General features: G+C 41.7%; 1 protein-coding gene across 1 annotated transcript in view; it reads right to left on the reverse strand.

Moving 5' to 3' along the window:
* Positions 1–26,198, reverse strand: part of LOC133996891 (voltage-dependent calcium channel gamma-7 subunit-like) — a 52,748-nt gene extending 26,550 nt beyond the window's left edge. Inside the window, exon 1 of the mRNA XM_062436406.1 lies at positions 26,099–26,198. Coding sequence (XP_062292390.1) covers positions 26,099–26,198 — 100 coding nt within the window. The remainder of the gene's footprint in view (positions 1–26,098) is intronic.
* Positions 26,199–26,917: the final 719 nt, after the last annotated feature.

Raw genomic sequence — 26,917 nt, forward strand, 5'->3', positions numbered from 1 at the left:
ATTGAGAATATAACCACAATTCCCAGGTCGCACCAGCCGCTAACTAACTCTGCGTGTGTGTGTGTGTGTGTGTGTGTGTGTGTGTGTGTGTGTGTGTGTGTGTGTGTGTGTATGCGTGCCTGAGGAATCCAGGTGCAGAGGCGATGTAATGAATTACAGATGAATGGAGCGGCGTGCTTACGAACAAACAGTCAGAGGTAATGATGTGTGGGGGGGGGGGGGGGGGGGGGGAACAGGAACGAGGGGAAGGTGTGGAAAAAGAAAGCACAGAGGAGGAGGAGGAGAGGAGGAGAGGTGGATTGCTTGTGAGAGAGGATGTAAGGAGAAGAAAGGAGGAGGAAAAGTAGGATTTTTAGGCAGAAAGGATCTTAAAAGGAGGGAGAAAAGAGGACAGACAGCAAATTGGAAGCGAGGGTCAGAAGCAGGAGAGGGAGAAATTGAGGGAAGCAAGAAGAAAGAAAGAGAAGGAGAACAGAAGAAGAGGTATAAAGAAGGCGGCGGAGGAGGAGGAGGAGGAGGAGGAGGAAGGGATAAGGCGTAATGGGAAAGAGAGGGGGAAGAATTAATGAGAGAGAGAGAGAGAATGAGAAAAGCAGGGATAGAGGAGACAATGGGAGGATGAGGGGATTAGAAGAAGGCAGAAAAGTTGGGACGGGTTATGATTAAGAACTGATTAAAAGGGAACTTAACTCAATTAGAGGAGATAATTGTGTTGTTTCAGTGCTCGGGTTGGTACATTTTTATAGCAGATTTAAATGAAAATCTAATTATTAATTGTGATTACATAGATTATATAATTAGATTACATAATTATAAGAGGAAACTGTACCTGTCTATATCGTAGTTTCATAAATCCTCCTTTATGTAAACGTCTTTGTTGAGGTTAAGCAAAGACATAAAGCATTTAATTGACTGCAATATACAGCTTCTGTCTTTTTTTAATTGCTATATTTAATATCCTTTAGTATAGTATATAGTTTAAATCCAGAAATCACCATAAAATCATCCAAAAACATGAATGGAAGAGCTTTTTTTTTCATGCAGTGAGTGGCAGGCAGGTCGGGGAGCTGTCCACTGCTGTGGTGCTGAAATCGTCTCTACACCCCTGTTCCTTCTTTCCTCCCTTCCTTCCTTCCGTCTGTCCTTCCTCCCTCCCTCCTTCTCATTTTCTTTCCTTCCTCTCTCATTCCACCCTTCCTTCTTTCCTTCCTCCATCCCCCTTTCTTCCCTCCTTCTGTCCTTCCTTCCTCCTTCCCTCCTTCTTTCCTTCCCTCCCTCTCTCCTTCCTCCCTTCCTTCTTTACTCCCTCCCTCCTTCCCTCTTCTTTCCTCCCTTCCTTCTTTATTTCCTTCCTTCCTTCCTTCCTTCCTTCCTTCCTTCCTTCCTTCCTTCCATCCTTCCTTTCCTCATCCCTTCCATCCTTCCTTCCTCCCTTCGTTCCTTCTTCCTTTTAATTTAATTTAATTGGCTGCAATATACAGCTGTTGTCTTTTTTTAATTGCCATATTTAATCTCTTTGTCATTTCTGTGCAGTTTTGGTGTAGTTTAAATCCAAAAATCACCATAAAATCATCCAAAAACATGAATGGGAGGGATTTTTTTTTTCAAGCAGTGAGTGGCAGGCAGGTCGGGGAGCTGTCCACTGCTGTGGTGCTGAAATCGTCTCTACACCCCTGTTCCTTCTTTCCTCCCTTCCTTCCTTCCGTCTGTCCTTCCTCCCTCCCTCCTTCTCTCTTTCTTACCTTCCTCTCTCAATCCACACTTCCTTCTTTCCTTCCTCCACCCCCCTTTCTTCCCTCCTTCTGTCCTTCCTTCCTCCTTCCCTCCTTCTTTCCTTCCCTCCCTCTCTCCTTCCTCCGTTCCTTCTTTACTCCCTCCCTCCTTCCCTCCTTCTTTCCTTCCCTCCCTCTCTCCTTCCTCCCTTCCTTCTTTACTCCCTCCCTCCTTCTCTCTTTCTTTCCTCCCTTCCTTCCTTCCTTCCTTCCTTCCTTCCTTCCTTCCTTCCTTCCTTCCTTCCTTCCTTCCTTCCTCCATCCTTCCTTTCCTCCTCCCTTCCATCCTTCCTTCCTCCCTTCGTTCCTTCTTCCTTTAATTTAATTTAATTGACTGAATTTAATTGGCAATATACAGCTGCTGTCTTTTTTTAATTGCCATATTTAATCTCTTTGTCATTTCTGTGCAGTTTTTGTGTAGTTTAAATCCAAAAATCACCATAAAATCATCCAAAAACATGAATGGGAGGGATTTTTTTTTTCATGCAGTGAGTGGCAGGCAGGTCGGGGAGCTGTCCACTGCTGTGGTGCTGAAATCGTCTCTCTGCACCCCGGCTGCCCTGATTCTCCTCTCTCTCTCTCTCTCTCTCTCTCTCTCCTCTCCTCTGGCAAAAATACACTGCCTCTCTTTTATTCTGTCTCTCTCTTTTCTGTCTACCAAGGCCAGACATGTCCTCCTCCTCCTCATCCTCCTCCTCCTCCTCCTCCTCCTCGAACTGCCCGATTCGGTCATTTGTTGTATTTTTTGACATGCAAGGGCCAGGCGGTTGTCAACAGATTACTATCTTCAAAAAAATATGTCTGCTTTTTAAAAATGTCTCGCCCCTGACATATCCTTGACCCATTTTTTTTTTTTTAATAAGTTGCAAGATGTTAAAACTGTCCTAGTGGTCACATTTATTGAGAAGAACCCACTTTGGGTGAATAATTACTGCCGTTTATCTAGGATGCATGTATCGCTACTTAAATGTCCTGAAGGCGTTTTCCTTTCCTTTAGGAGGAAACCTTCAGATAGGACAAAGATCAAAGGTTAGGATCAGCTGCTGTGCTTATATATTTCTTTGCTTAAGGGCATTTAAGCAGGCCAGATGCTCACTGTTACTGATTTGATTTTACTTATCTTTATACTCCCTGCCGGCTGTCATCTTGTCATATGTTAGCATCTACACATTCGTCCGTCCTCGCCGACTATAAAAAATTAAATTGAACTTTATGTAATCGCTGATCTGAAGCATTGATAAGCTGTCTGCCGTGCCCCCCGCTTCAGCACCCCGAATGTAGTGAATGAAGTAAAAAAAAATGAACATTTCCTGAGCGACTTGGTCTCATGGCAGTTTGAGAAATAGTCATAATATTTAATCTCTTTCTCCAGGCCGGTAGTAATGGTCCTAGATTGTCAGCAGTATCGCCATCTATGATTTTGATATAATTTTGGTCACTAATTCCACTAAAAAAAGAAGAAACAAACAAACAAAAAGCTAAAGCAAATACGTCATCAGAAAGGTCTCAATGTGTAGAGTAACATATGTCAGTATGAAGATAATGCATGGATCCTGCTCTGAACTCAAGACCTTTGAACCTTGACCTTAGTGTATGTTTAAAGGCTTTTAATGCAGCAATAAAAAGGGGCTGCAGACATGAGACCAAATGTTAAGGAGAGCTTTTAACCTCTGCTATCATGTGAGTATAGTCAACACCAGGGGGCGCTGTCAAATATGGGTAAAATATGGTTTAAATGAATTTTCTCCCATTTAACAATTAGATGTTTAGAATCTGATTATACAAATGTGTTTAACATCCCCTGAAACTTCTTAACCCTCCTGCTGTCCTAGAGTCAAGGAAGAAGGAAGGAAAAGAGGAAGAAGGAAGGAAGGGAGGGAGGAAGGAAGGAAGGAAAGGAGGGAGGAAGGAAGGAAGGGAGGAAGAAGGAAGGAAGGGAGGGAGGAAGGAAGGAAAGGAGGGAGGAATGAAAGGAGTAAGGAGGGAGGAAGGAAGGAAGGAAGCGAGGAAAGGAGTAAGGAGGGAGGACGGAAGGAAAAGAGGAAGGAAGTAAAGGAGTAAGGGGGAGGAAGGAAGGAAGGAAGGAAGGAAGGAAGGAGTAAGGGAGGAAAGAAGGAAGGAAGGAAGGAAAGGAGTAAGGAGGGAGGGCGGAAGGAAAAGAGGAAGGAAGTAAAGGAGTAAGGAGGGAGGAAGGAAGGAAGGAAGGAAGGAAGGAAGGAAGGAAGGAAGGAAGGAAGGAAGGAAGGAAGGAAGGAGGGGATGAACGAAGGAAAAATTAAGGAAAGAAGGAAGGAAGGAAAGAAGGAACAGTCAAAAGAGATGGGGTCAATTTGACCCGGGAGGACGACAGGAGGGTTAAATATATCTACCAATCTACGGAGCGGTGTGAAAAGTTAATCAGGGATCCTGTCGAATAAAAAGATTAAACAAAACCAGCTGATCATGGCAGACATGTTGGAAATTGACCAGTTCTGATTTGACTAGTTTATAAAGTATAAAGTATAAATTATCACTAATGTCTGTGTTAGACCTTTTTAACCAACTTCATACCAACTTATTACAACAGGTTTTACACTTATTTTTGGAAATAATGGTCAATAGGCCTCATTTAAATAGAAGTATACCACATTTTTTAGTTCTTAACAGTTCATAAAGACTCAATAAAGACTCTTGATTTCAATCCTGCAGCTGTTATTTTTTTAATTTTTGAAGTTAAACTAAATTAAAATTAGAATAAAGAAATTAAAACAAAGATAAAATATTGTGATTAAATATTGAGTAATGTAGCAGTTATAGAAATTAATAACAAATTAGGGGAAAAAAACTATAAAGCTTCTGCAGGTGCAAAAGTATTAATACTCCTCGGCACAATTGAAGTTTATATATTTGGCTCCGTTATTAATTCTGTTAAATTTTTATCGAAGGCTTTAAAGCGTCATCAATGAAGTCTAACTTAATGAACGAGTGTGCGTTGCTAATTAAGGCATTAAAGCAGGATCCTCAGTGTAGGAGTGATAATAACTTCCTTTAATCAGGAGCTTTGTACATATGAATTAAATTCCAGAAATAGACCTTTTACTTAATAAAGAGCCTATTGTGTTGTACAGTGTGAGAGATGGTGTTTATCTTCTTTATTGATGATGATTATTAAGCTGCTCTGTTTGAGATGGTAATTTAATTAATTAATTAATTAATGAATAAAGTAGAATTGTAAAACTGAGGTAGAAAAGGTGGACTGTGGTAGTTGTCTGTCTGTCATATTTGGCAAATTAGCTTTAGAGTTTTTGAGTGTTAAAGCCTTTATAAATAATATATAATAACAATAATATTTGATTGTTGACACTTGACGTCACGTTTTCAGGAGCTTTAAATTTCATTTTGGTGACAAATTTGCTAAAATGGTTCCTTCTTTCTTCCTCCCTTCCTTCCTTCCCTCCTTTCCTTCCTTCTTTCCTCCGTCCTCCCTTCCTTCTTTCATTCTTCCTTCCCTCCTTCCTTCCTCCCTCCCTCCTTTCCTTCCTTCTTCCTCTCTTCCTTCCTTCCTTCTTTCCTCCATCCGCTCTTCCTTCTTTCCTTCTTCCTTCCTCCCTTCCTTCCTTCCTCCCTCCTTTAAAGGTTAATAATGTTTGCTATGACAGAGGTTGAGTAATCCCAATTTGTATATGCACAATATTAAAGCAACATTAGGACCAATAACAGAGCTCTGAAGCAGGGTTGTAGCTACCACTGAAGATAGTGAGGTCATATCTTTGGTAATATTCCTGTGAATTTTGTGACATGAAGAAAAGAAAATGTGACTATTTGTGGAAATATCTTGCTTAAATTTAAAAAAAAGAGATGTTATGATTTACTACAGAATTACATTGAATGTATATTAAAAAAAACAATATGTAATCTAACATTTAATTGAGTTATTAAAACGTAATTTGACTTTTTTGATAGTCAAACCTTTCTTATGACTTTAGTATTTTTAAAATCCTGGCTACCTTGCTCCAAATTCAAAGAGAATCAGTCCCAAAAAAAGAAAAAAAAAAGAAAAAAGTATTGTAGAAGTTATTACCAGATGATGAATTTCATGACATGAAGAAGATAAAATGTGACAATTTATGGAAATATGTTGTTTAAATTATAAAGAGATGTACTAATTTACTCAAGAATGACATACATGGCAATGCACAGAAAGCTTTATTTATATATTTAAACCATTAAAAAAGTATTTAGACCATAAAAAATTACAACTACAACAAACGTCGACACTTTCTTATGATATTTTTACAATCCTGGCTACGCTGCTCAAAAATCAAGATGAATCAGTCCAAAAAAAAGAGAGAAAAGAGTATCTGAGGAACCTTTACTAGATCTGTCAAGGGTGAGACCAAATGAGTCTCAGTTTTTTAAAGCACATACTCTCTGACTTCTAGGCAACTTATAACAAGCATAAACCCAAGAGGAGGAGGAGGAGGAGGGAGGGGGGGGGGGGGGGGGGGGTAGTGCAACCTTGGCTCCCAAAATTGAGAAGTGGTGAAGAAATAAAAGGAGGAGGCATCAGATGAAACAGAGATGAAAGACTCTGCACCACCGATGGGTCAATATGGAGCAGAGCAGAGCAACTGCTGAGCACCATGAAACTCCCCCGATGTCCCATGGAGCCGGGATGGGCTCCACAGATGGTGTTTCCAGGTTAGTTTGCTATCATTGGGGGGGGGGGGGGGGGGGTTAGGGGGGGGGTAAGGGGGGGTTGATTTCTGTTGAGAAGGCAATATGTCCTTCTGTCAGCGACGACAGACTGGTGCCAACTGGCAGGAGAAGAGATGGATATTTAAAGATGGGATGAATAAAAAAAGACGATGGAGAGAGAGAGAGAGAGAGAGAGAGAGGGGAGAGGAGTCATGTTTAACCTTCCTGTCGTCCTCCCGGGTCAAATTGACCCCGTCTGTTTTGACTGTTCCTTCTTTCCTCCCTCCCTCCTTCTCTCTTTCTTTCCTTCCTCTCTCGTTCCTCCCTTCCTTCTTTCCTTCCTCTATCCCCCTTTCTTCCTTCCTTCTGTCCTTCCTTCCTCCCTCCCTTCCTCTTTTCCGTCCTTCCTTCCTTCCTTCCTTCCTGCGTCCTTCCTTTCCTTCCTTCCCTCCTCCCTTCCTTCTTTCCTCCCTCCCTCTTTCTCTCTTTCTTTCCTCCCCCCTACCTTCCTCCCTCTCTTCTTTCCTCTGTCCTTCTTTCTTTCCTTTCTCCCTTCCTCTTTTCCTTCCTTCCTTCCTTCTTTCCTCCATCCTTCCCTCCTCCCTTCCATCCTACCTTCCTCCCTCCCTTCCTTCCTTGACTCGAGGACAACAGGAGGGTTAAGAGGGGAAGGTCAGACATAGATCTTTGGGATGAAATTAATTAGTAAAAGATAGTAAGAAAAGAAGGAAAGGATGGATGGATGAGGGGAAGAAGAAAGGAAGGAGGGTAATTGGCCTGGAGGACAGACTGAGGTTAAAAGGTAAACATGGGTCAAAGGGATTAAAGAAATAATAAAAGTTACGTTTCTAAAAGGAGACAAAAATGGAAGAAGGAGAATAATGGAGAGAAAGAAGAGTGAAAGAGAAAGTAAGAAGCCTTTTTTTAACCTTTTTTTATATATAAATAGCATCAAAATTCTCCAGACGAGACATTTCTAGGAATGATGCCGAACCCACGTTCAAGTCTCTGGGAGCCGCGGAGAAGACTCTCATTTCTCAAAGCAGTACTTGAGAGGATGAAAGCTTTGGGAAACAAACCCTCGTTCTGTAGTCTGTGGAACGACTGCTGGACTGATAAAGATAATTAGCTTATGCGGCTGGTAAGAAAACACACACACACACACACATACACACACACAAAGGCACACGCTGGAGGAAAAGAAGGGAGGGCCTGTGAGAGACAGAGTGTGTTAATATGCTGAGGAGAGGTAGATAAAGAAGAGGAGGGAGAGATACTGTATGCAGAGATATGGAAAGAAAGAAAGAAAAAAAACAAGGGGAAGAAGAAGAAGAAGAAGGGGGCTCACAGGGAAAGACCTTGGCCCAGAAACTGAGAAAAGTCCTCACACACACACACACACACACACACACACACACACACACACACACACACACACACACACACACACACACACACACACACACACACACACTCAGGAAAAAGCCAAACGCTCCACGACTCAGTCACATATGTTCAGTCTTGCACCTTCACTCAGTTTTAATATCATATAATTTGAGTTTGGGGTCACGTTTTGTTTTTTTTCAAGCAGCCTGAAGAGGAATCAACTTTAATTGCATCGTATAAACACTGCACATGCATCACTGCTGCTGCTGCTGGGTGAAAACTGAGCGAGTATCTCCGAAGATGATTGGTTGGATCTAACAAATGGTCAATCTAATAATCTTTGGTGAAGCTAATTCCAATGACTCCTTCAACTTAAATGGTAAAAAAAAGGTTGTTATCAGCTTCCAAAAAGGACCCATGTGAACATTTTAAGATCCTGCACTCCTGTTAGCATGATATTTATTGTCACCCTTATTAAAACCTCACAAAAATAACATGTATAGGAGGGCCATTTATGCTCAACGTACGTCCTTTTCAAACGATGTTACCGTCACTGCTCACATCCATGCGTCCTTTACGTTGGCATGGATGTTAACCAATACATCCACCAGGGGGCAGCACAGAGTCAAACGTTTATGACAACAACAAACTCAAAAACAAACATGGCGACTGTGGAGGAGATATTGATAATGTTCCTCTTGCATAAAAGATAAAAACGATATGTTTAAAGTTTCTAATCAACTCGCACAACCTTTCCTCAAAAAGTTCCTCCATTGTTATTTCTTCTTCGTGTCTCACTAGAGCTACGTATCGGGTAATGACAGCAACACTGCCCCCCCATGGTTTCCGGTGGTACTGCTCCGTTTGGCTCGTATCCGTAAGCTTTATGGAAACGTGCAGAAATACGGACGAAATGAACGCGAAGCACGGACAGAAGGCTCCGTCTGTATCCTGATCTGTATTTAACGTTGAGCATAAATAGGCCTTAGGCTCCTACAGAGGCTTGGTTAAGGGAGACATCACATGCTTTTTGTGATTTTCTGCTATTAATTTATATTGTTGGATGACTGTCATAAACATATGGTGAGATAAACATATGCAAACATGCAGCCTTCAAGTCAAAAGCCAGGAGTTCAGCATGTTCTGATGTTCCGTTAGCAAAGTTACCTCTATTGTCCCATCAAACTGAAGCCGTTGTTGCTACAGAAAAGGTCTGTTCATGTTGTCCGCTTGCATGTTTTGGATCGAATTTGGGCTGGGATGTTTATATTTGGAGTAAGAAACAGGAAAAAGAAGCTAAATACAACTACTGCTGGTGGAAGTCTGCTGAGAGCCTTAAAGAGACAGGAGCTAAAACGGCCTGTTTCTGATAGAAGCTGAACTGAAGCGCTGCATAAAGAGCCAGTGTAAATCATGTGACAATATTCCAGTAAAGGATAAGAATAAAAATATAGAAAATGTGCATTAAATGTCTTATTTAAGGTTGACGTAAAGGATGTGAACAGAAATCTACTTCTGCAGTTACTTATTAGAGACAACAGTCATTATGTAAAAATACAAAAAGGTTGTGTTAACCCTCCTGTTGTCCTCGAGTCAAGGAAGGAAGGGAGGGAGGGAGGAAGGAAAGAAGGGAGGAAGAAGGAAGGAAAAGAGGAAGGAAGGACAGAAGGGAGGAAGAAGGAAGGAAAGGAGGGAGGGAGGAAGGAAGAAAGGGAGGAAGAAGGAAGGAAAGGAGGGAGGGAGGAAGGAAGGAAGCTAGGGGGAGGAGGGAGGAAAGAAGGAAGAGAGGAAGGAAAGGAAGGAAGGAAAGAAGGAGGGAGGGAGGAAGGAAGGACAGAAGGAAGGGAGGACAGAGAGAGGAAGGAAAGAAAGAAAGAAGGAGGGAGGGAAGAAGGACAGACGGAAGGAAGGAAGGAAGGAAGGAAGGAAGGAATGAAGGAAGGAAGGGAGGAAAGAAGGAACAGGCAAAACAGACTAAAAGAAATAGCAGAGCAATATCCCACATCATCATCATCATCATCATCATCTCCTTGGTGATGAACAGAGCTTAATTAATCACCCTCTGTATAGCTCTCATTGCCTTTACTGTTCTCCATAACACTCTTCATAAACCACAAATTACCAGCTATGTTTTTCATGTTTTTTTCATTAGTCAGCAGGTGACACTGACAGTTGAATCACAGCTCTTCATTTTTGAGACATGAAAGCACACGAAACACGTCTGCTTCCGTCTGTTTCTGCTTTGAAAAGTCACATTTGACAAGTGGTGTAATATGAACGTGAAGGCATTTCCTCACCAAAAGTCTCATTTTTAACATTAACCCTTCTGTTGTCCTCGAGTCAAGGAAGGAATGGAGGAAGAAGGAAGGAAGGAATGGAGGAAGGAGGAAGGAAGGAATGGAGGAAGAAGTAAGGAAAGGAGGGAGGGAGGGAGGAAGGGAGGAAGAAGGAAGGAAAGGAGGGAGGAAGGACGGAAGAAAGGGAGGAAGCTAGGGGGGAGAAAATAAAGAGAGAAGGAGGGAGGGAGGGAGAAAGGAAAAGAGGAAGGGAGGAAGGAAGGAAGGAAGGAAGCTAGGGGGGAGAAAAGAAAGAGAGAAGGAGGGAGGAAAGAAGGAAGAGAGGAAGGAAAGGAAGGAAAGGAAGGAAAGGAAGGAAGGAAATAAGGAGGGAGGGAGGAAGGAAGGACAGAAGGAAGCAAGGAAAGAGAGAGGAAGGAAAGAAAGAGAGAAGGAGGGAGGGAAGAAGGACAGACGGAAGGAAGGAAGGAAGGAAGGAAGGAAGGAAGGAAGGAAGGAAGGAAGGAAGGAAGGAAGGAAGGAAGGAAGGACGGAAGGAACAGGAAAAACAGACGGGGTCAATTTGACCCGGGAGGACGACACAAAGGTTAAAAGGGACGATGTTGACACACAGCTGCTCTCAGTTATCAGAAATATGAGATCTAAGAAGTTGAGGTTTTTTTTAAGGAGGGAGTCAGGATTCAGGTGACAATTTGGATTTTAATGTTTCAGGTTTGGGTCAAACTAGTTTACTTGATAAATGTGCGTTAAATATCTACTTGATCTTGGCGACGTTGGTTATGTAAGATTGACTTTTTGAATATAGTTTAACCCTCCTGTTGTCCTCGAGTCAAGGAAGGAAGGGAGGAAGAAGGAAGGAAAGGAGGGAGGGAGGGAGGAAGGAAGGAAGGGAGGGAGGGAGGAAGAAGGAAGGAAAGGAGGGAGGGAGGGAGGAAGGAAGGACGGGAGGGAGGGAGGAAGAAGTAAGAAAGGAGGGAGGGAGGGAGAAAGGAAGGAAGGAAGGGAAGAAGAAGTAAGAAAGGAGGGAGGAAGGAAGGGAACAAGAAAGAAGGAAATGAGGGAGGAAGGAATGGAGGAAGAAGGAAGGAAAGAAAGGAGGGAGAAAGGAACGGAGGAAGGAAGGAAGAAGGAAGGAAGGAAAAGAGGGATTAATGAAGGAAGGGAGGAAGAAGGAAAGGAGGGAGGAAGGAAGGAAGGAAGGAAGGGAGGACGGAGGAAAAAAGGAAAGAAGGAAGAGAGGAAGAAGGAAGGAAAGGAGGGAGGGAGGGAGGGAGGAAGGAAGGAAGGGAGAAAGGAAGAAGGAAAAAAGGAAGGGTGGGAGGAAGGAAAGAAGGAAGGAAAGGAGGGAGGAAGGAAAGAAGGAAGGAAGGAAAGGAAGGACAGAAGGAAGGAAAGGAAGGACAGAAGGAAGGAAGGAAGGGAGGAAAGACGGAACAGTCAAAACAGACTGGGTCAATTTGACCCGGGAGGACGACACAAAGGTTAAATCAGCTTGTGATTCATACTTTGACACAACCAAAAGGTGATCTTATGGCTTCATCCTGCACCGGAAATTACTATTAAACTAAATCTGAAGAACATGTTGTTATCTCTCTCTGATGGACAAATAACATCCAAAGCACTTTGCAGTTCCTTGAATAACCCCGGTGGGAAATGAATCACTGACCCTGCCGTAGTCCGTGACTCATACCATCAATCAACCATTTACAACAACAGAAGTTAGCATGTGATTCATTTCCCTTCACCGCAGAGAGCAGCATGCCAACAGACGACGCTGATACTTCACTATCAGTGTCCACATCTCTAAATGCTTATTATGGCCGACCCTCCAAAGCTCTGGACAACACACTTCATAAATTCAGTGCTCGTGATTCACTTCAATTCAGGGATATCGTTAGCATGTTTTAACCTCGAGTCAAGGAAGGAAGGAAGGAATGATGGAAGGAAGGAAAGGTGGAAAGATGGAAGGAAGGAGGGAAGGAGGGAAGGAAGAAAAGGTGGGACGAAGGAAGGGAGGAAAGGAAGATGAAAGAAAGAGGGAAGGAGGGAAGGAAGGAGGGAAGGAGGGAAGGAGGGACGAAGGAAGGAAGGGAGGAAAAGAAGGAATGAAAGATGGAAGGAGGAAGGAAGGAAGGAAGGAAGGAAGGAAGGAAGGAGGGAAGGAAGGAAGGAAGAAAAGGAGGGACGAAGGAAGGGAGGAAGGAAAAAAAGGAGGGAGTAAGGAAGGGAGGAAAGGACAAGAGGAAGGGAGGAAGGAAAGGATGGAAGGACGGAGGAAAGAAGTAAGGAAGGTAGGAAGGAGGGAGAAAAGAAGGAACGAGGGAGGGAGGGAGAAAGGAAAAGAGGAAGGCTGGAAGGAAGGAAAGAAGGACAGAAGAAAGAAGGAAAGGAAAGAGGGAAGGAAGGAAGGGGGAAAGGAAAGAAGGAAGGGAGGAAAAAAGGAACAGTCAAAACAGACGGGGTCCTTTCCCTCAATCTAGCTGATCTGATTCTACTAAAGCATGATTTCCAATAGTTCCTGAAATGCTTTAATGGTTTGCACTTTAGCCCTGAACTTGTGTTATTAAGTCAAGTAAAAGTCGGACTCTGTGGTTCCTCGTCTCAGGTCGATTTCTTCCTGCTGGACTTCTGAACGTTGGTGTTAATACCGGCAGTTTAAAGAAACCTTCGTTCTCTGATTCTGACGGATCCTGATCAAATGGCTGACAGGTTCTGCAGTATTCATTTATCCTTATCCATGGTCTTTAGAAACACTTCCAAAGGAATCAGCTCCCAACATTGTGGTGGTTAATATCAGTAATCATCCAAACTATCCAATTCTTCTACAGTTCTGCCAAATACATGAAGATACACGACAGAAACTAACCATTGTATTCAAGTAGTTTTCATCCAAGGCCACACACATAAGGTGATTGAGATTTGATGCCAACAGATCTTAAACAAAGCCTAATTTAAAACACTTCTTAAAGATCTGTTGGGTTCCTTTTTAAAATCTAATCTCTATCAAAGAAAGCTAATTCTAATTGGAGCTTTTTTTTTCTCAATGAACTTCACTTATAACAAACACAGAACAAGTCTAGAAAATCCTTGTTGAAGACAAACTAGAATCATTAAAACGACTGTTGTCCTTGAGTCAAGGAAGGAAGGGAGGAAGGAAGGAAGGAAAGGAGGAAGAAGGATGGAATGGAGGAAGACGGAAGGAAAGGAGGACGGAAGGAAGGAAGGAAGGAAGGAAAGGAGGACGAAAGGAAGGAAGGGAGGGAGGGAGGAAGGAAGGAAATAAGGAAGGAAGAAAGGAAGGTAGGAGGGAGGGAGGAAGGAAGGGAGGAAGAAGGAAGGAGGGAGGGAAGAAATAAGGAAGGACGGAGGGAAGGAGAAAGGAAAAGAGGAAGGGAGGAGGGAAGGAAAGCGGGACATAGGAAAGAAGGAAGGGAGGAAGGGAGGTAGGTAGGAGGGAAGGAAAGAAGAAGGGAGGGAGGAAGGAAGGGCAGAAGTAAGGAAAGAAAGGGGGATGGAGTAAGGAAAGGAGGAAAGAGAGAGGAAGGAAAATAAAAGAGAGAAGGAGGGAGGGAGGGAGGACAGACGGAAGGAAGGAAGGGAGGAAAGAAGGAACAGTCAAAACAGACGGGGTCAATTTGACCCAGGAGGACGACAGGAAGGGTTAAAACGACTGTGCAGCAGAGTATTTTCCCCTAAAACTGGAGGTGCTCATGCTGCATTCATGTCCCATAGAATTCATAGGATTTAACAGTGTTTGACTTCTGAAGACAACCGATCAAGGCATTTAATAGTAGTTTAATAGTTAATGCAAATCTTGTAAATGTAAAGTCTTTCCTGCAGCCAATTCTGCCCATCTTTGATCCCTAACTAAAGGAAACTAGTCTCCATGTTTAATGCCCCGATGGTTTGAATCCTTGCATGTTACTAACAGGGACATTTTCCATCACTGCCCTTCATCTCACATCACATGAACGCAGCCTTATAACAGCAAATCCCAGCTTTCCCACACTAGCTAGAGACAAAACCACTGCTTTTTGATATAAAATGTGTGAGACATATTTCTACAGTACATGCAAGTACATGGCCTACTTCAACATCTATTACACAGTGTGGATATTATAGTGGATAAAACTGATCCGTTATTATATGTTGTTCTGCTTTGACTTCTCTGTAGATCTTTTTTCGGTAGTATACTAACACAGTACTTCACCTTAATTAGCAGAATACAGACTGGAAATGGCAGAAAATTAAAACACACACACACACACACACACACACACACACACACACACACACACACACACACACACACACACACACACACACTAAGCTGTCCTTAGTCTCTCAATCCTTCCTGCTGTTCATCTCTTTTCCTCCGCTACAATACACACACATTATGCATATGTATGTAAGTAGAGAGAGAGAGAAGGAGAGAGAGAGAGAGAGAGAGAGAGAGAGAGAGAGAGAGAGAGAGAGAGAGAGAGAGAGAGAGAGAGAGAGAGAGAGAGAGAGAGATGGACCCAATAAGAAGTGCTGCAGTCTGCTGGAACAGTATCACAGGATGGGTTCCCCAAGAAGGAGCCAAGACTTTTTGGAGCACACACACACAAACATATATATATATATACACACACACACACACACACATACTCAATTGCACACACACACACACACACATACAGCCTACACACACACAAATGTGCACACAGTCTCACCCTCACACATGTTCGCCTCACTCCTGCATGGTCTCTCCTCCCTATTCTCCTTTTTCTCCCGCCCTGACACACACACACACACACACACACACACACACACACACACACACACACACACACACACACACACACACACACACACACACACACACACAGAGTGACAATCACATCATCCTCACACAGTTTGCCTCACCCCTCTCCTCTCCTCTCTCTCTCTCTCTCTCTCTCTCTCTCCTTCTCCTCCACGCAAAGCTCCTTTTTTATTGTGCCTTTTTTTTTTTTTTTAATTCCCAGACAGTATTCTGACTGACTGTACAGTGTTAACAACGCGCTCCTTCCAAATGCGCCACACTAATCACTGTACAGTACATTCCTCCGCTAACAGCCGTGCAGACACACTCATCAGCTGCTGTCAACAAAAACAGCGCACATCTCCTCCTTTCCGACTTGAGGCTATACCCTCTTCCTCTTATACAACACCCCTGTCTTCTTTTTGTTTTTTTTTAAAAAGATGATGAGGAGAGCTGAAATTGTATGTCAACACACACAGAGAGAGGCACACAGTCAGTCACATGCATGAGCATCATCTCTGAGCTCTCTACAGCCGAAACACAAGTCCTGAGTGAAGCGAGTGGCGGCTTTAACAAATATTAAATGGTTGGTTGGTGGTGCGTTGAAGAAGAAGAAGAAGAAGAAGAAGAAGGGGAGAGGGTTAGAGTGAGGTGAGGTGAAATGATGAGTTATAATTGGGTGGAGGAAGAGGAGAGGGTTTCGGCGCAGTTGCAAAATCAAGCAGCAAGAAAAGCTTTACTCACCCTGCAGAGCGGAGAGCTGGTCGGACGGTGCAGCCGACGAGAGATCCGTGCGCACTGGGAAGCCTGGGTACCAAATTTGCAGTTTTCCCCTTATCGCTCTCTCTCTCTCTCTCTCTCTCTCTCTCACTCTTCCTCTCACTCTTGCTCTCTCCGCACTCCCTCTCTCCCTCTCTCTTACTCGTGTGTGACCGTATCTCCCCTGTTCTCTTCTCTTAGCTCCCCCACTCCCTCCCTCCTTCTCCTTCTTTACTTCACTCTGCTCTTTCAGCACTGCGGAGAATCGGTTGAATGGGCTTCACTGTAGTTTGGGTATAGGGGAGGTGGGACTGGTGTGTGTGTGTGTGTGTGTGTGTGTGTGTGTGTGTGTGTGTGTGTGTGTGTGTGTGTGTGTGTGTGTGTGTGTGTGAGGAGGGGGGTTTTTACAGTGATGAAGGCTTGAGGGAGAAGAAGACACATGCACGCGCGCGCACACACACGTGCACTAAAGACTGCATGGCTTAAAGAGCGTGCAGGCTGGAATTGAGGACTCCTCGTGCACACTGACAGCATGACTGATTCATACATACAGCAACAATTAGCATCGTGTAACTCATTAATGAACAAAACACCCAAACATGCAGCTGTGGAGTGAGTTGTGCATTCATCTTTTCCTCCCAATAATAAGCGAGAGGAAATGATTGTCAGCATGAGGAATAAAATACATCTTCAATAAGAGAGAAGACAGATTAATGAAAGGAGCCTAAATGGTTTGATTTTGGAGTACTGAGCTTTGTTTCTGAAAGTTGTCTTAATGTTAGAAAATATCCCTCTGCATGAGTGGAAAGTGTGACATCATCAAGTTAAATGAACTAGTAACACTATGATGGTTACAAATGTAAATATGCATATAAATAAGAATGCAATAAGTAATACATGCTGTTATTATCAGTTAAACTCTATGAATAATTGTTAATAATCTGGGGATTATGGATTTTGATTTAAGTGTAAATGGATTTAAAGTGCTCTGGGTGATTTTCAGAGTACAATATATGATAATATAATATAATAATATTATGTTAGATTAACCCTTAAACAGGCAATTTGCACCAGGAGATACATGCACGTGTTTATACCTTAATAGTTGCAATGTATCCTGGTGGAGATACAACTCATAAAATCCAAAATATACAAAATATTTTTTAAATTATTCGTGGAAATGTTTACTTAGGTGCAAACAAGATAAATCAAGCAAATTTCCACTCATGTCTGTTTAAGTGTTAAGAGAGAAAAAAAAGGAAATAACTGACATTAGTAAATCACCTTGTCATATTTCTAATTAAAAACATGAAGTATGAAGGAGTAATTGACAGTTATTGCATTATCTGGATGTTAAGGGACGTCAAATAAATTCAAAGTAATATTTTATATTGTGGAGAAGATAAATTATCCAGAAGTCATCACATTATTGATTACTGTGCTGTCTACTCTCTATTAAAAGAGTGATCCATAAATTTGGACTCAAGCTGGACGGATTCTAACAGAAAGTGTCAAAACTGATGCTGCAGAATCAGAAATGTGATTATTATTCTTATTCCGTGCATTCCTCTTACTTATCAAAACCTTCCCAGCATGCACCTTGACTCAAAGCCGTCAGCTGCACAGATTTGGATGTGTTGGATGTGTAATGTTAGTAGTTGATAATTTAGCTTCGAGCAGAGATGAGCAGCAACTTTTTAGAGGTGTGGTAATCTCACTGATTTCTTAAGCCACACACTCAGATTTTCTTTCATTTCCAAAACTTGTCGTCTTCAGCTGCAGACCCAAACTGACCCTGACTCCAGTGACATCACTTGAGGCAATTTATTCCCACTGAACTCTGTAATTTAAACTTAATGCAGCGTCCTCTGGAGCCCAAAAAGCCTTTATATAACTTTATATAACTTTATATAACTTTATAAAAAAAGGCAGTAATACTCTCCGAGAAGACTTTCATGTGTAAAAATTAGTGGAGTTCTCCTTGAAATGTTTTTTATTAATAGTTGCTTGACATTCTCTTGATTATATTCTTCATATATTTGCACAATTTATCAATAATTGTGTCGACACAATCTCAAAAAGACACAAGCGACAGACAGACAGAGAGAGAACAGGATGTCACATATTTGCTTGTGAGAAAAAAGAAAAAAAAGACGTGTGTGCATGTGTCTCCCTGTGCTTTTGCATGTCATATTGTGTGTGTGTGGTGTGTGTGTGTGTGTGTGTGTGTGTGTGTGTGTGAGAGAGTTTGTCTGCAGCTTCTTATGCCTCCATACCCTCTTTCATGGTTGAGTGGCCTCATCAGCCCCTGGCGACCCACAGACTGATACAGTAGGCTGTGTTGCCCTGTGACTCACTCTGTGTGTGTGTGTGTGTGTGTGTGTGTGTGTGTGTGTGTGTGTGTGTGTGTGTGTGTGTGTGTGTGTGTGTGTGTGTGTGTGTGTGTGTGTGGTTAGTGTTGGCAGGTGGGACGAAATCCCTTGTTGCCCACACATGTACCCATGCTTTTACACACACACACACACACACACACACACACACACACACACACACACACACACACACACACACGGCCTACTGTAATGTACTGTACTGTAATATTTAACAATGCATTATATTTATTTTTTTAATATAAAATCATAGGCATAAAGGTAAATATTAATGGCAGTCAAATACATGTAGTGGAGAAAATAGCAGAAATGTACGTAGAGTAGAAGTATAAAGTTGCATTAAATGGAATTACTCAACTAAAAAAGTATCTCATAATTGTACTTAAATACAATACTTGAGTAAATGCACTTAGTTACTTTTCTGCACTGATGCATCCAGACACAGATATTTGTTGGTTTGTTTGTTTTATAGAAATTTAAGCAGCATATTTGGGCTAAAACTGTAATTGTAGTGCAGAGAAATATTCATATTTTACTAAACAAAAACTCCAAAATAGGATGTTAAATACATATCTTTTACAAGCATGGCATGAAGTTATGTACTGTACAGTTGCACTATTTTGTAATTAATAGACCATAATACCAAATTAAATAGCGCCATGTGGTCTTTATCGTCATAGTAACCAAGTAAATTTGGCGTAACATGCAGTAGATAAGTGGTCGACACTGCTGCAGGATTTTTTTCAAGTGTTTTTGAATTGTAGCCTGAACCCAATTTAATATATATTTTACATAAAGTCTAAATTTGCTAAATAAATAAAGGATAAAATACGACAAACACACCAAAAGTCGATGTTGACCATTCATAATTTAGACATGCAATTGTTGTTATTATTAAACTTTATTGTTGCTGCACTAACATAGAAAAAGTCAAATTGTGACATTCTCTATATTAAGTGGGTAGTCTAACTAGTGCTGCGGCTCATTGTCATATTTATAATAGATTTTGGACAACAATAAAGGTTTATGGCACAGAAATATACGATATATCAGACTTTGGATACACACATTTGCAAGAAAAATATAGAAAATTAGGTAGATTGTGATTCCAGTTAATAAAAAGGCTAATATTAACTACATGCCGATCCACCCCAAACACATATTTCCCACCTTGCTCCATAAAGGACACACTACTTCCTGCACTGGCAATGCATGTTGACACTGGATGTAAATCTGACCTGGTTATGTACAGGAATATGAGATTAAACAACAAAAATGTATGCAAATATAAGCTTTTAATTTAGTTGCATTTGCATTAAACATTAAAATAGTCATCTATTTTTGGTGCACTGCTTCCATATTGATGCTCAAACTCTATAAAGAACATTTCCTGCAGGACTGCTGCAGTGTCAGGGCTCCTGCAATGACATCCAGTTGAGATACGGCTCCCTGTGATGCAGTGGCAAACACCACGAGGAAAGATCTATATCATCTTAAAAAATTGTACATGCCCGGTCCGTTATCATCATTTCAAGTGCAATGAGAGCCTGATGTGATCTGACATGTGCCGCGCGGTCTCTATAGGGTACAAAGTCAGTGGTAATCACATCCTTCAGTTTGATGGTTCACAGCTACTGGCCTATATTCACACACACACACACACACACACACATATACACACTCACACACACACACACACATATATACACACACACACACACACATATACACACACACACACGATCTGTCTTCAGAAGAAATGATGTGTTCAGCCTCAAAATGGGTCGTCCCCACTTCAGGTGGGCTCTCATCCCTCAGTGTTACAGAACAGGCAATCTACTTCCATAAGTCCCGTTCCCAGGAGAAAACTATAAACTTCTTATCTGCGGCTGAAAAATTGTGTGAGCTGGAGGGAAAATGGTTTCATCATCCGCACACCTCAGGCGGTATGGAAAATGTTTTTATTATGAAAGTGTTTTATTTAGTTTGACCAATAAATTTGTTTGGTGACTGGTAATTTAGTTTGAACTCCCATGTTCTTTCTATGTGATCAATAGGATTGGTAACATTTCTTCTTTCTCTGCTCCCACTTTTACTATGGAGCACCACAAGGTACATTTATAGGCCCCATTTTACTCTCTTCACTGTCTTAAAAACACAAGATCACTCATGGCTGTGCTGATCGATTCCGCTATACTGTCCCTTGAAACCAGGCGGGGAGTTCTGGTCCTCTGAAATGAGGCCAACGCGGAAGTAACTTAAAACTGCATTCTATCAAAAGGCCACCAGGGGGCGACCGTTTCTGGTGTCAAAAGGACTTCCGTCTCTATACAAGTCAATGGAGAATTCACCAACTTCTCACTTGATTTCTAACCTCAGTAAACCTTTTCAAAATGTGTTTATGGTCTCAATCGCTAGTTTAAAGCCTTCTTCAATGCAGTATAATGTTCATTTGGGACATTTTGGCCTCCCTGATTTTATATGTGACGATAAAGCAGGGTATGCATTAGGGCGTGGCTACGTCGTGATTGACAGGTTGATTGGTTCACAGGTTCAGGAGGGCGCCTCATGCTCCTCCTGATGCCCATATAAGTAGAATCTGTGTTTTTATTTTTCCCAGCATGCACCTGAAACTTTCAAGATGGCGCTGCTCAGATCCGAACCTATTGGCCTCTGAGCAGCAGTCCACAAAGCAATGGGTGACGTCACGGATGTTACATCCATTTCTTATATACAGTCTATGCTTGAAACTGAGCGAATAATGGGTCACTTAAAAAACCCAGGTTTACTTTTTTTTAGCCCCTCAGTGTTTTTTAATACTCCCATGCACCAGGCCTGTTATGAGAGCCAATCTGTGCTGCCCAACCTGCAGAAATATGTATTAATCAACCACCTAACCCCGACCCACCAACTGCTACACTAAACTGAACACTGGTAGGCTCAGTGAGCTGTGACTGGGGAGAACATGTTGCAGATTTGATGTGAAATGTGTGATGGTTGTCTGTCTCAACCCCCCCCCCCCCCCCAAAAAAAAACAAAAGTACTGTAGCCAGAAATGGTGATATAGCTGGCATGGATAGGCTGCTAAATACCTGCCAACCTGGTGGGCAACAGAGCTGAAGGGCTAATATCTGCAGGGTGTTTCTAATCGGACAGCACCCTTTTTTGTTGTGGTGCCTGCCGGTTGTTTGATGATGTTAGTGGGAGAGAGGCAAGGCACAAAAACAACAAATCCTTTAGATTTTCCTCTGAAATACTGGCCAAGTCCATAGAAATCAGTTCACAGGCTGTTACAAGCAACTGAAAGTCAGGGAAGGTCTTACGTTACAATCTGTTCACTCATTGACAAAAAAAAGAAAAGATTAATACATGTAAATTGCTTCACAATTCATACCTATAGCTCATTTAACTGTCCTTTTTGTATGTTGCAAAAATGATTATTACCATTTAAAGTAATGCAAATGAATATGTATCTTCTCTGTTAGTCATTTTATGATGAATTAACTTTATTGGATTAATGGAGCAATGTCCATTAAGAAATGAAAATGCAATTTGTTTCTTTGTTTGTTGGCTGAAGAAATCTAACCTATTGATGTCATTGAATGCCAGTTTGAACAAAGACATTAGATTAGAATAAACCATATAAAACTCAATGTAATACAGAGTTTTAAATGACTAATTCTTCTTTATCGTGATGGAAAGCTCAAACACAGTTGAATTTTAAGTGAAACCCAGCTCACTCCGAGTGATAACACGTCTAATCAGGCCCAGAACAGCAGAGGGTTAAGGAACCTCCTGCCATTTATGGAGTAATATGTGACTCATAATCACAAACATAGTAATAGCGAGGGAGCACATGGCCTATTTTACTGGTTATTCCCGAGTCAGGCCAACTGGTCCTGAGTCAAACTGCCTTCTGCTGCTGCTGCTGCTGCTGCTGCTGCTGCTGCACACATCAGGAAAAAAAATAACTACTGATGTAGCCATCACACTTTGCTGCAGTCTTAATGCTTCACAACTGCTCCAAATCCAAAGTAAATGGTAGAAAATGTCACCCCTCTAAGCCATTGTTAGGCATATATCGATAAACACATAACAACCAGCTATTTCAAGCAATTTTGCAAGATTTGCAAGATTGGCGGCTACAAACAGAAGTGAGTAGTAACTATTTGAATGTTAAAGACTTTAATGCACAGAAATAACAGAGGTTGATGTAATAAAATTGTGTTTTATAAAACTACTATTTTTAATGTTATTGTGGTTTTTTGGACTCTTTGTGGTTTTGGTCTCTTGGTTTCTTGAATTCAGCTTCTGTAGCCCCTATATTTTTTGTCATCGGGTTTCAGGAGTAGGTAGGAACTGTTTGAATGGACTGCTGAGGAATTAAATACACAGAAATATAGGATATGGGAGGTTGACAGTCCTAGCTGTTGGCAGTGAGCTACCTTTGTCATGGGTTTTGTCTTTTTGGTCATTTGGGTTTGCTTTCAAGATTCAAGATTCAAGACAACTTTATTAATCCCTTGGAGGGCAATTTATTTGACAGCTCGCACCACAACATACCCGTACACATAAATAACAAGATAAAAAACACAGAAGAAAGAAGAAGAAGAGTTGGCAGCTGTGTGCAAAAGTGCAAAAATCAGTGTGCAAAGTCAGCAGGTCCTATAGTCCAATGAATAGTTCATTGAGAGGTAGCCTATACAAGCGTCAAATGATTTAAAAAAAAGAAATAAATGCACCACAGTATCCAGCTGCACACTGCAATAACAAACAGATACAACTGGACCTCACAAAGCGTGTTTAAAATATTTCAGTTGTTGGTTTGTAAGTCTGCCTTGCATTATTCGTTAGCTTCTGATGTTGTGTACTTGGGTTTATATTCATGCATTTTTCTTGGGTTGTAGTAAGAGGATTCTAGCTTTTGGTTTTCAGTGTGCTGTGTTTCCTTTTTCTGTGTTCCTGCACTCTTCTCCAGCCCAACGTTCCCTGCACACCTGCCCTGCATCATGTTCGTTAGCCCTGCCTTGCTCTCGCTGTTTTTCCCCAGCCTGCTGTTACCTTCACACCTGTCTTGTTTCAGTCTCGTCCACCTTGCTCTGCTCCTAGTATCTTTCCCAGCCAATCAACTCCCAGCCTGCTCCCTTGTGTCCCTTATTATTAGTTCTGTCTGTATTAAAGTCTTGGTTTGCAGTTCGGTCTTGTTGGATCATCTGTTCGGTCTGGTTTACTGTTTGTTCAGCTCTGCTAGTTTTTATTCTGCCTGCTTCATTCCAAGAATAAATAACTTTTTCATCAGCCTGTAGTCTTTGCATTTGAGTTCACCTGCTTCACTATTTATGACAACCTGTCTTTGGACTGAGTGCCCCCTTGCACAATCTATACTGAATCAAATAGATTCCATAAACACTCGAAAATAACAAGATAAAGTATTCACTATTTTGACAGTTAGGCCAGAGGGAGAAAATCAATACTGCTCTTATATGTGAGTGTTAAATATGGAGCTGGAGGTTGGATAAACTATGGAAGCAGTGGGGAAACGGCTAGCTTAGCTGTCTACAAAGAGCGCCAATTAACATGTATCTCATTTGTTTATTCTGAATATGAACAATGACTTTAAAATGGCAATTTGTGGCTTTAATATTGAGTTATTTTTTCCAGGCAATACTTAATTTTAAAGTTATTATTATCCAAGGTATAGTTAGGAGAGATTCAACATTTTAATGATCTTTTAGATGTGCTGCAGGTAGATTTTTTAACTTTGGACAGAGTCAGACTAGATCAGTTTCCCTGTGATTCCAGTCTATATGCTAAGCTAAGCTAATCACCTCCTGGCTGTACATCTGTACTCCAGGCACATGAAAGTTGTATCGATTTTTTTCATCTAACACTTCAGAAAAAAAAGCAATTTGGTGTACTTCTGAAAAGACGGAAAGGAAGGTCAAAAGAACATACACTTAAAAAAGTTTATCTATCTAGTTTATAAATTACACAGTGACTTGTACAAATGTGATGTCATTGGCTCCCAATATGGTACAACACACAACAGCAGCAGCTGCAACAAACACAAACAGTCTGGTGATTCTTGGCTGCTGCAGTGCTTATGCAGAAAAAGATGCAAGATGGCAATGTTTGCAGTGTCTTTCTCACTTTGTGGACAGAAAGGAAACCAAATCCTCAACAAAAATTCAAAGTTTAAACAACGAAATTGTTGTTTGTTGTTGGATTGAAAGCAAGGCTGAAATCGTGCTGAATATCAACCACAGATCTCTTGAAAATGAGTGAACTTTCCTCTTTAGACTCCTTTTTCTGTTTTAACACTGGAGTGAAGGCCCTGGCAGCTTACTGTAAAATGTTTCCTTACTCCAATACTTTACTCAGACTTTGCATTGTGTGGTTAAAGGAAAAGAGGTTCTGCTGAGCGTAACAGTAAATATCACTGAATCAATACCGATATCCCTTCAGAGAGTCAGAACACTATTTTCAAAGACAGAGCGATAATCAATAATTATACAAAGGGTAGAGTTCATAAGAGGACAATGCATTGGCTCGGGTCAGAGGGAATCTTGAAATGGAAATTCACAATCGATGTGTGTATTGATTCAAATCTATAAAACGGGAAAGGTGACTAACATGCATTATCGGAAGTCATTTCTGGTAAGGTGACCTACTGTAGGGATAATACAACTAAAACATCCACATGTCCAGGTGTCTCGTGCTATAATGAATGTATGTTGAATGTGATGGCTTATTAGAAACCCATGTGCATTTATTAACCCTCCTGTTGTCCTCGCGTCAAGGATGGAAAGGAGGAAGGAGGAAGGAAGGGAGGAAGAAGGAAGGAAAGAAGGGAGGAAGGAAGGATGAAAGGGAGGAAGAAGGAAGGACAGGAGGGAGGAAGGAAGGGAGGAAAGACGGAGGAAAGAAGGCAGAAGTAAGGTAGGAGGGTGGGAGGAAAGAAGGAAGGAGGGAGGGAGGGAGGGAGAAAGGAAAGAAGGAAGGGAGAAAGGAAGGAAGGACGGAGGAACGATGGAAGGAAGGGAGGTAGGAGGGAGGGAGGAAAGAAAGAAGGAGGGAGGGAGAAAGGAAAAGAGGAAGGAAGGAAAGAAGGACAGGGAAGAAGGTAGGGGGAGGAAAGAAAGAGAGAAGGAGGAAGGAAAGGAAGTAAGGAGGGAAGGAAAGAAGAAGGGAAGGAGGAAGGAAGGATAGAAGGAAGAAATTAAGGAGGAGAGAGGAAGGAAAAAAGGAAGGGAAGGAGGAAAGAAGGAACAGTCAAAACAGACAGGGTCAATTTGATAAACATTAGCCAATGGGATTCTTCCACAATGTGTAAATCCAAAATGCTAGGTAAGTTAAAACTAAATTGCCTAAATGTTAAGGTGTCTAGCACTATAATAAAGGTATAAAGAGACAACCTTTATATGGTAGGTTACAAGTTGTCACTATGGGCTTTAATAAAGGTTAAACAACCATCAACCAATTCTTTACAGATCACCATTAATAAGAACATCTTCTGGTTATAAAAATGTCCTTTTGACTGACTGTCTAAATAGTAGATGGACTGTACTTATATAGCGGTCTTGTAGTCTTTATGACCACTCAAAGCGCTTTTACATTACGTCTCATTCACACACATTCATACACTGATGGCAGGAGCTACCACGCAGGGAGCCAACCTGCTCATCAGAGGGAAACTAGCCATTCATACACATTCATACACCGTTGGCATAGCAACAGGAGCAATTTGGGGTTAGGTATCTTGCTCAAGGACATATGGACTGGAGGAGCCGGGAATCAAACCACCAATCTTCCAATTCTTCACAACCTGTAAACCCCAAATGTGTTTCTACTGATGCAAATAACAGCAACAATAAACTGGATTGGTTAAACCACACAGATTCTCTCTTCAAGAAAGGACAGAGCAGGCTGCCGTCTTTAGAAAAGTCCTGTTTCCATTAAGGAAGTTCAAAGTGGAATTTAGGAGGCGGGAACTTTACAGGAACGTCCTCTCAGCCGTTGTGTCTCCATTGCCGAGTAGGAACCACCGGACTCTGGAGGTGATATAATAAGCCAACAGGGCCTGTACCTCATCGTCGGTCCACTCATCATACATCTTCTTGTCCATCTCCATCTTCCAATACTAACTTCTCTTCTGCTGGCTTTTTAAAATGACGCTAATTTTGGTGATTTCTGTTGACGTCAGTATACCCAATGAGCACCGAGTCAACCTCAAGGGGCCGCACAGACTTACATACCCCGAAGCATGGACCTGTTTTGCCCCAATAAAAGGTCCAGGAGATTGTCCTTCAGTGGTGGTTCCTACTATGGAGACATGCGCCAATGGTGACGGCCCTGTACCCTGAAGTTCCTGCAGTGGAAACAGCCCTAAATCTGCCCTCCTTTAACATGTGTAACAAGCTATTTAGGATGTTTTACCAGGCTGTGTATAATGAGTGCTCTGTTCGTCACGGTTGTGTGCTGGGGAGGAGGAATAAATGCCAGGAAGGCCAAATCTGTGGTTTGGCTGGAACTGGACAGCCTTGAGTTAGTGGCAGAGAGGAGGATGAGGGACAAGATCTTTGACATGACCTCTCACCCCTGCTGTATAGTGAACTGTGGTAAATGGGAACTTCATTCAGTCACTCTGAGACATCACTTAAGGCTCTGAAAAATCAAGATTGTGGCATTTTTATAGACTAAATTAATAAAAAAAAGAATCTTCATGTTAATTGATGCTGAAAATAATTAGCAGCAGCCTTAATCTTAACACGTATTTCCAACGTGTGAACTCTAAACAAAACGACTTATCTCAAACTAACAGTGTGAGGATGACAGCCATGTACAACATGA

The sequence above is a fragment of the Scomber scombrus genome, chromosome 16 (genome assembly GCF_963691925.1).
Source record: "Scomber scombrus chromosome 16, fScoSco1.1, whole genome shotgun sequence".
In the NCBI taxonomy this organism is placed as follows: domain Eukaryota; kingdom Metazoa; phylum Chordata; class Actinopteri; order Scombriformes; family Scombridae; genus Scomber; species Scomber scombrus.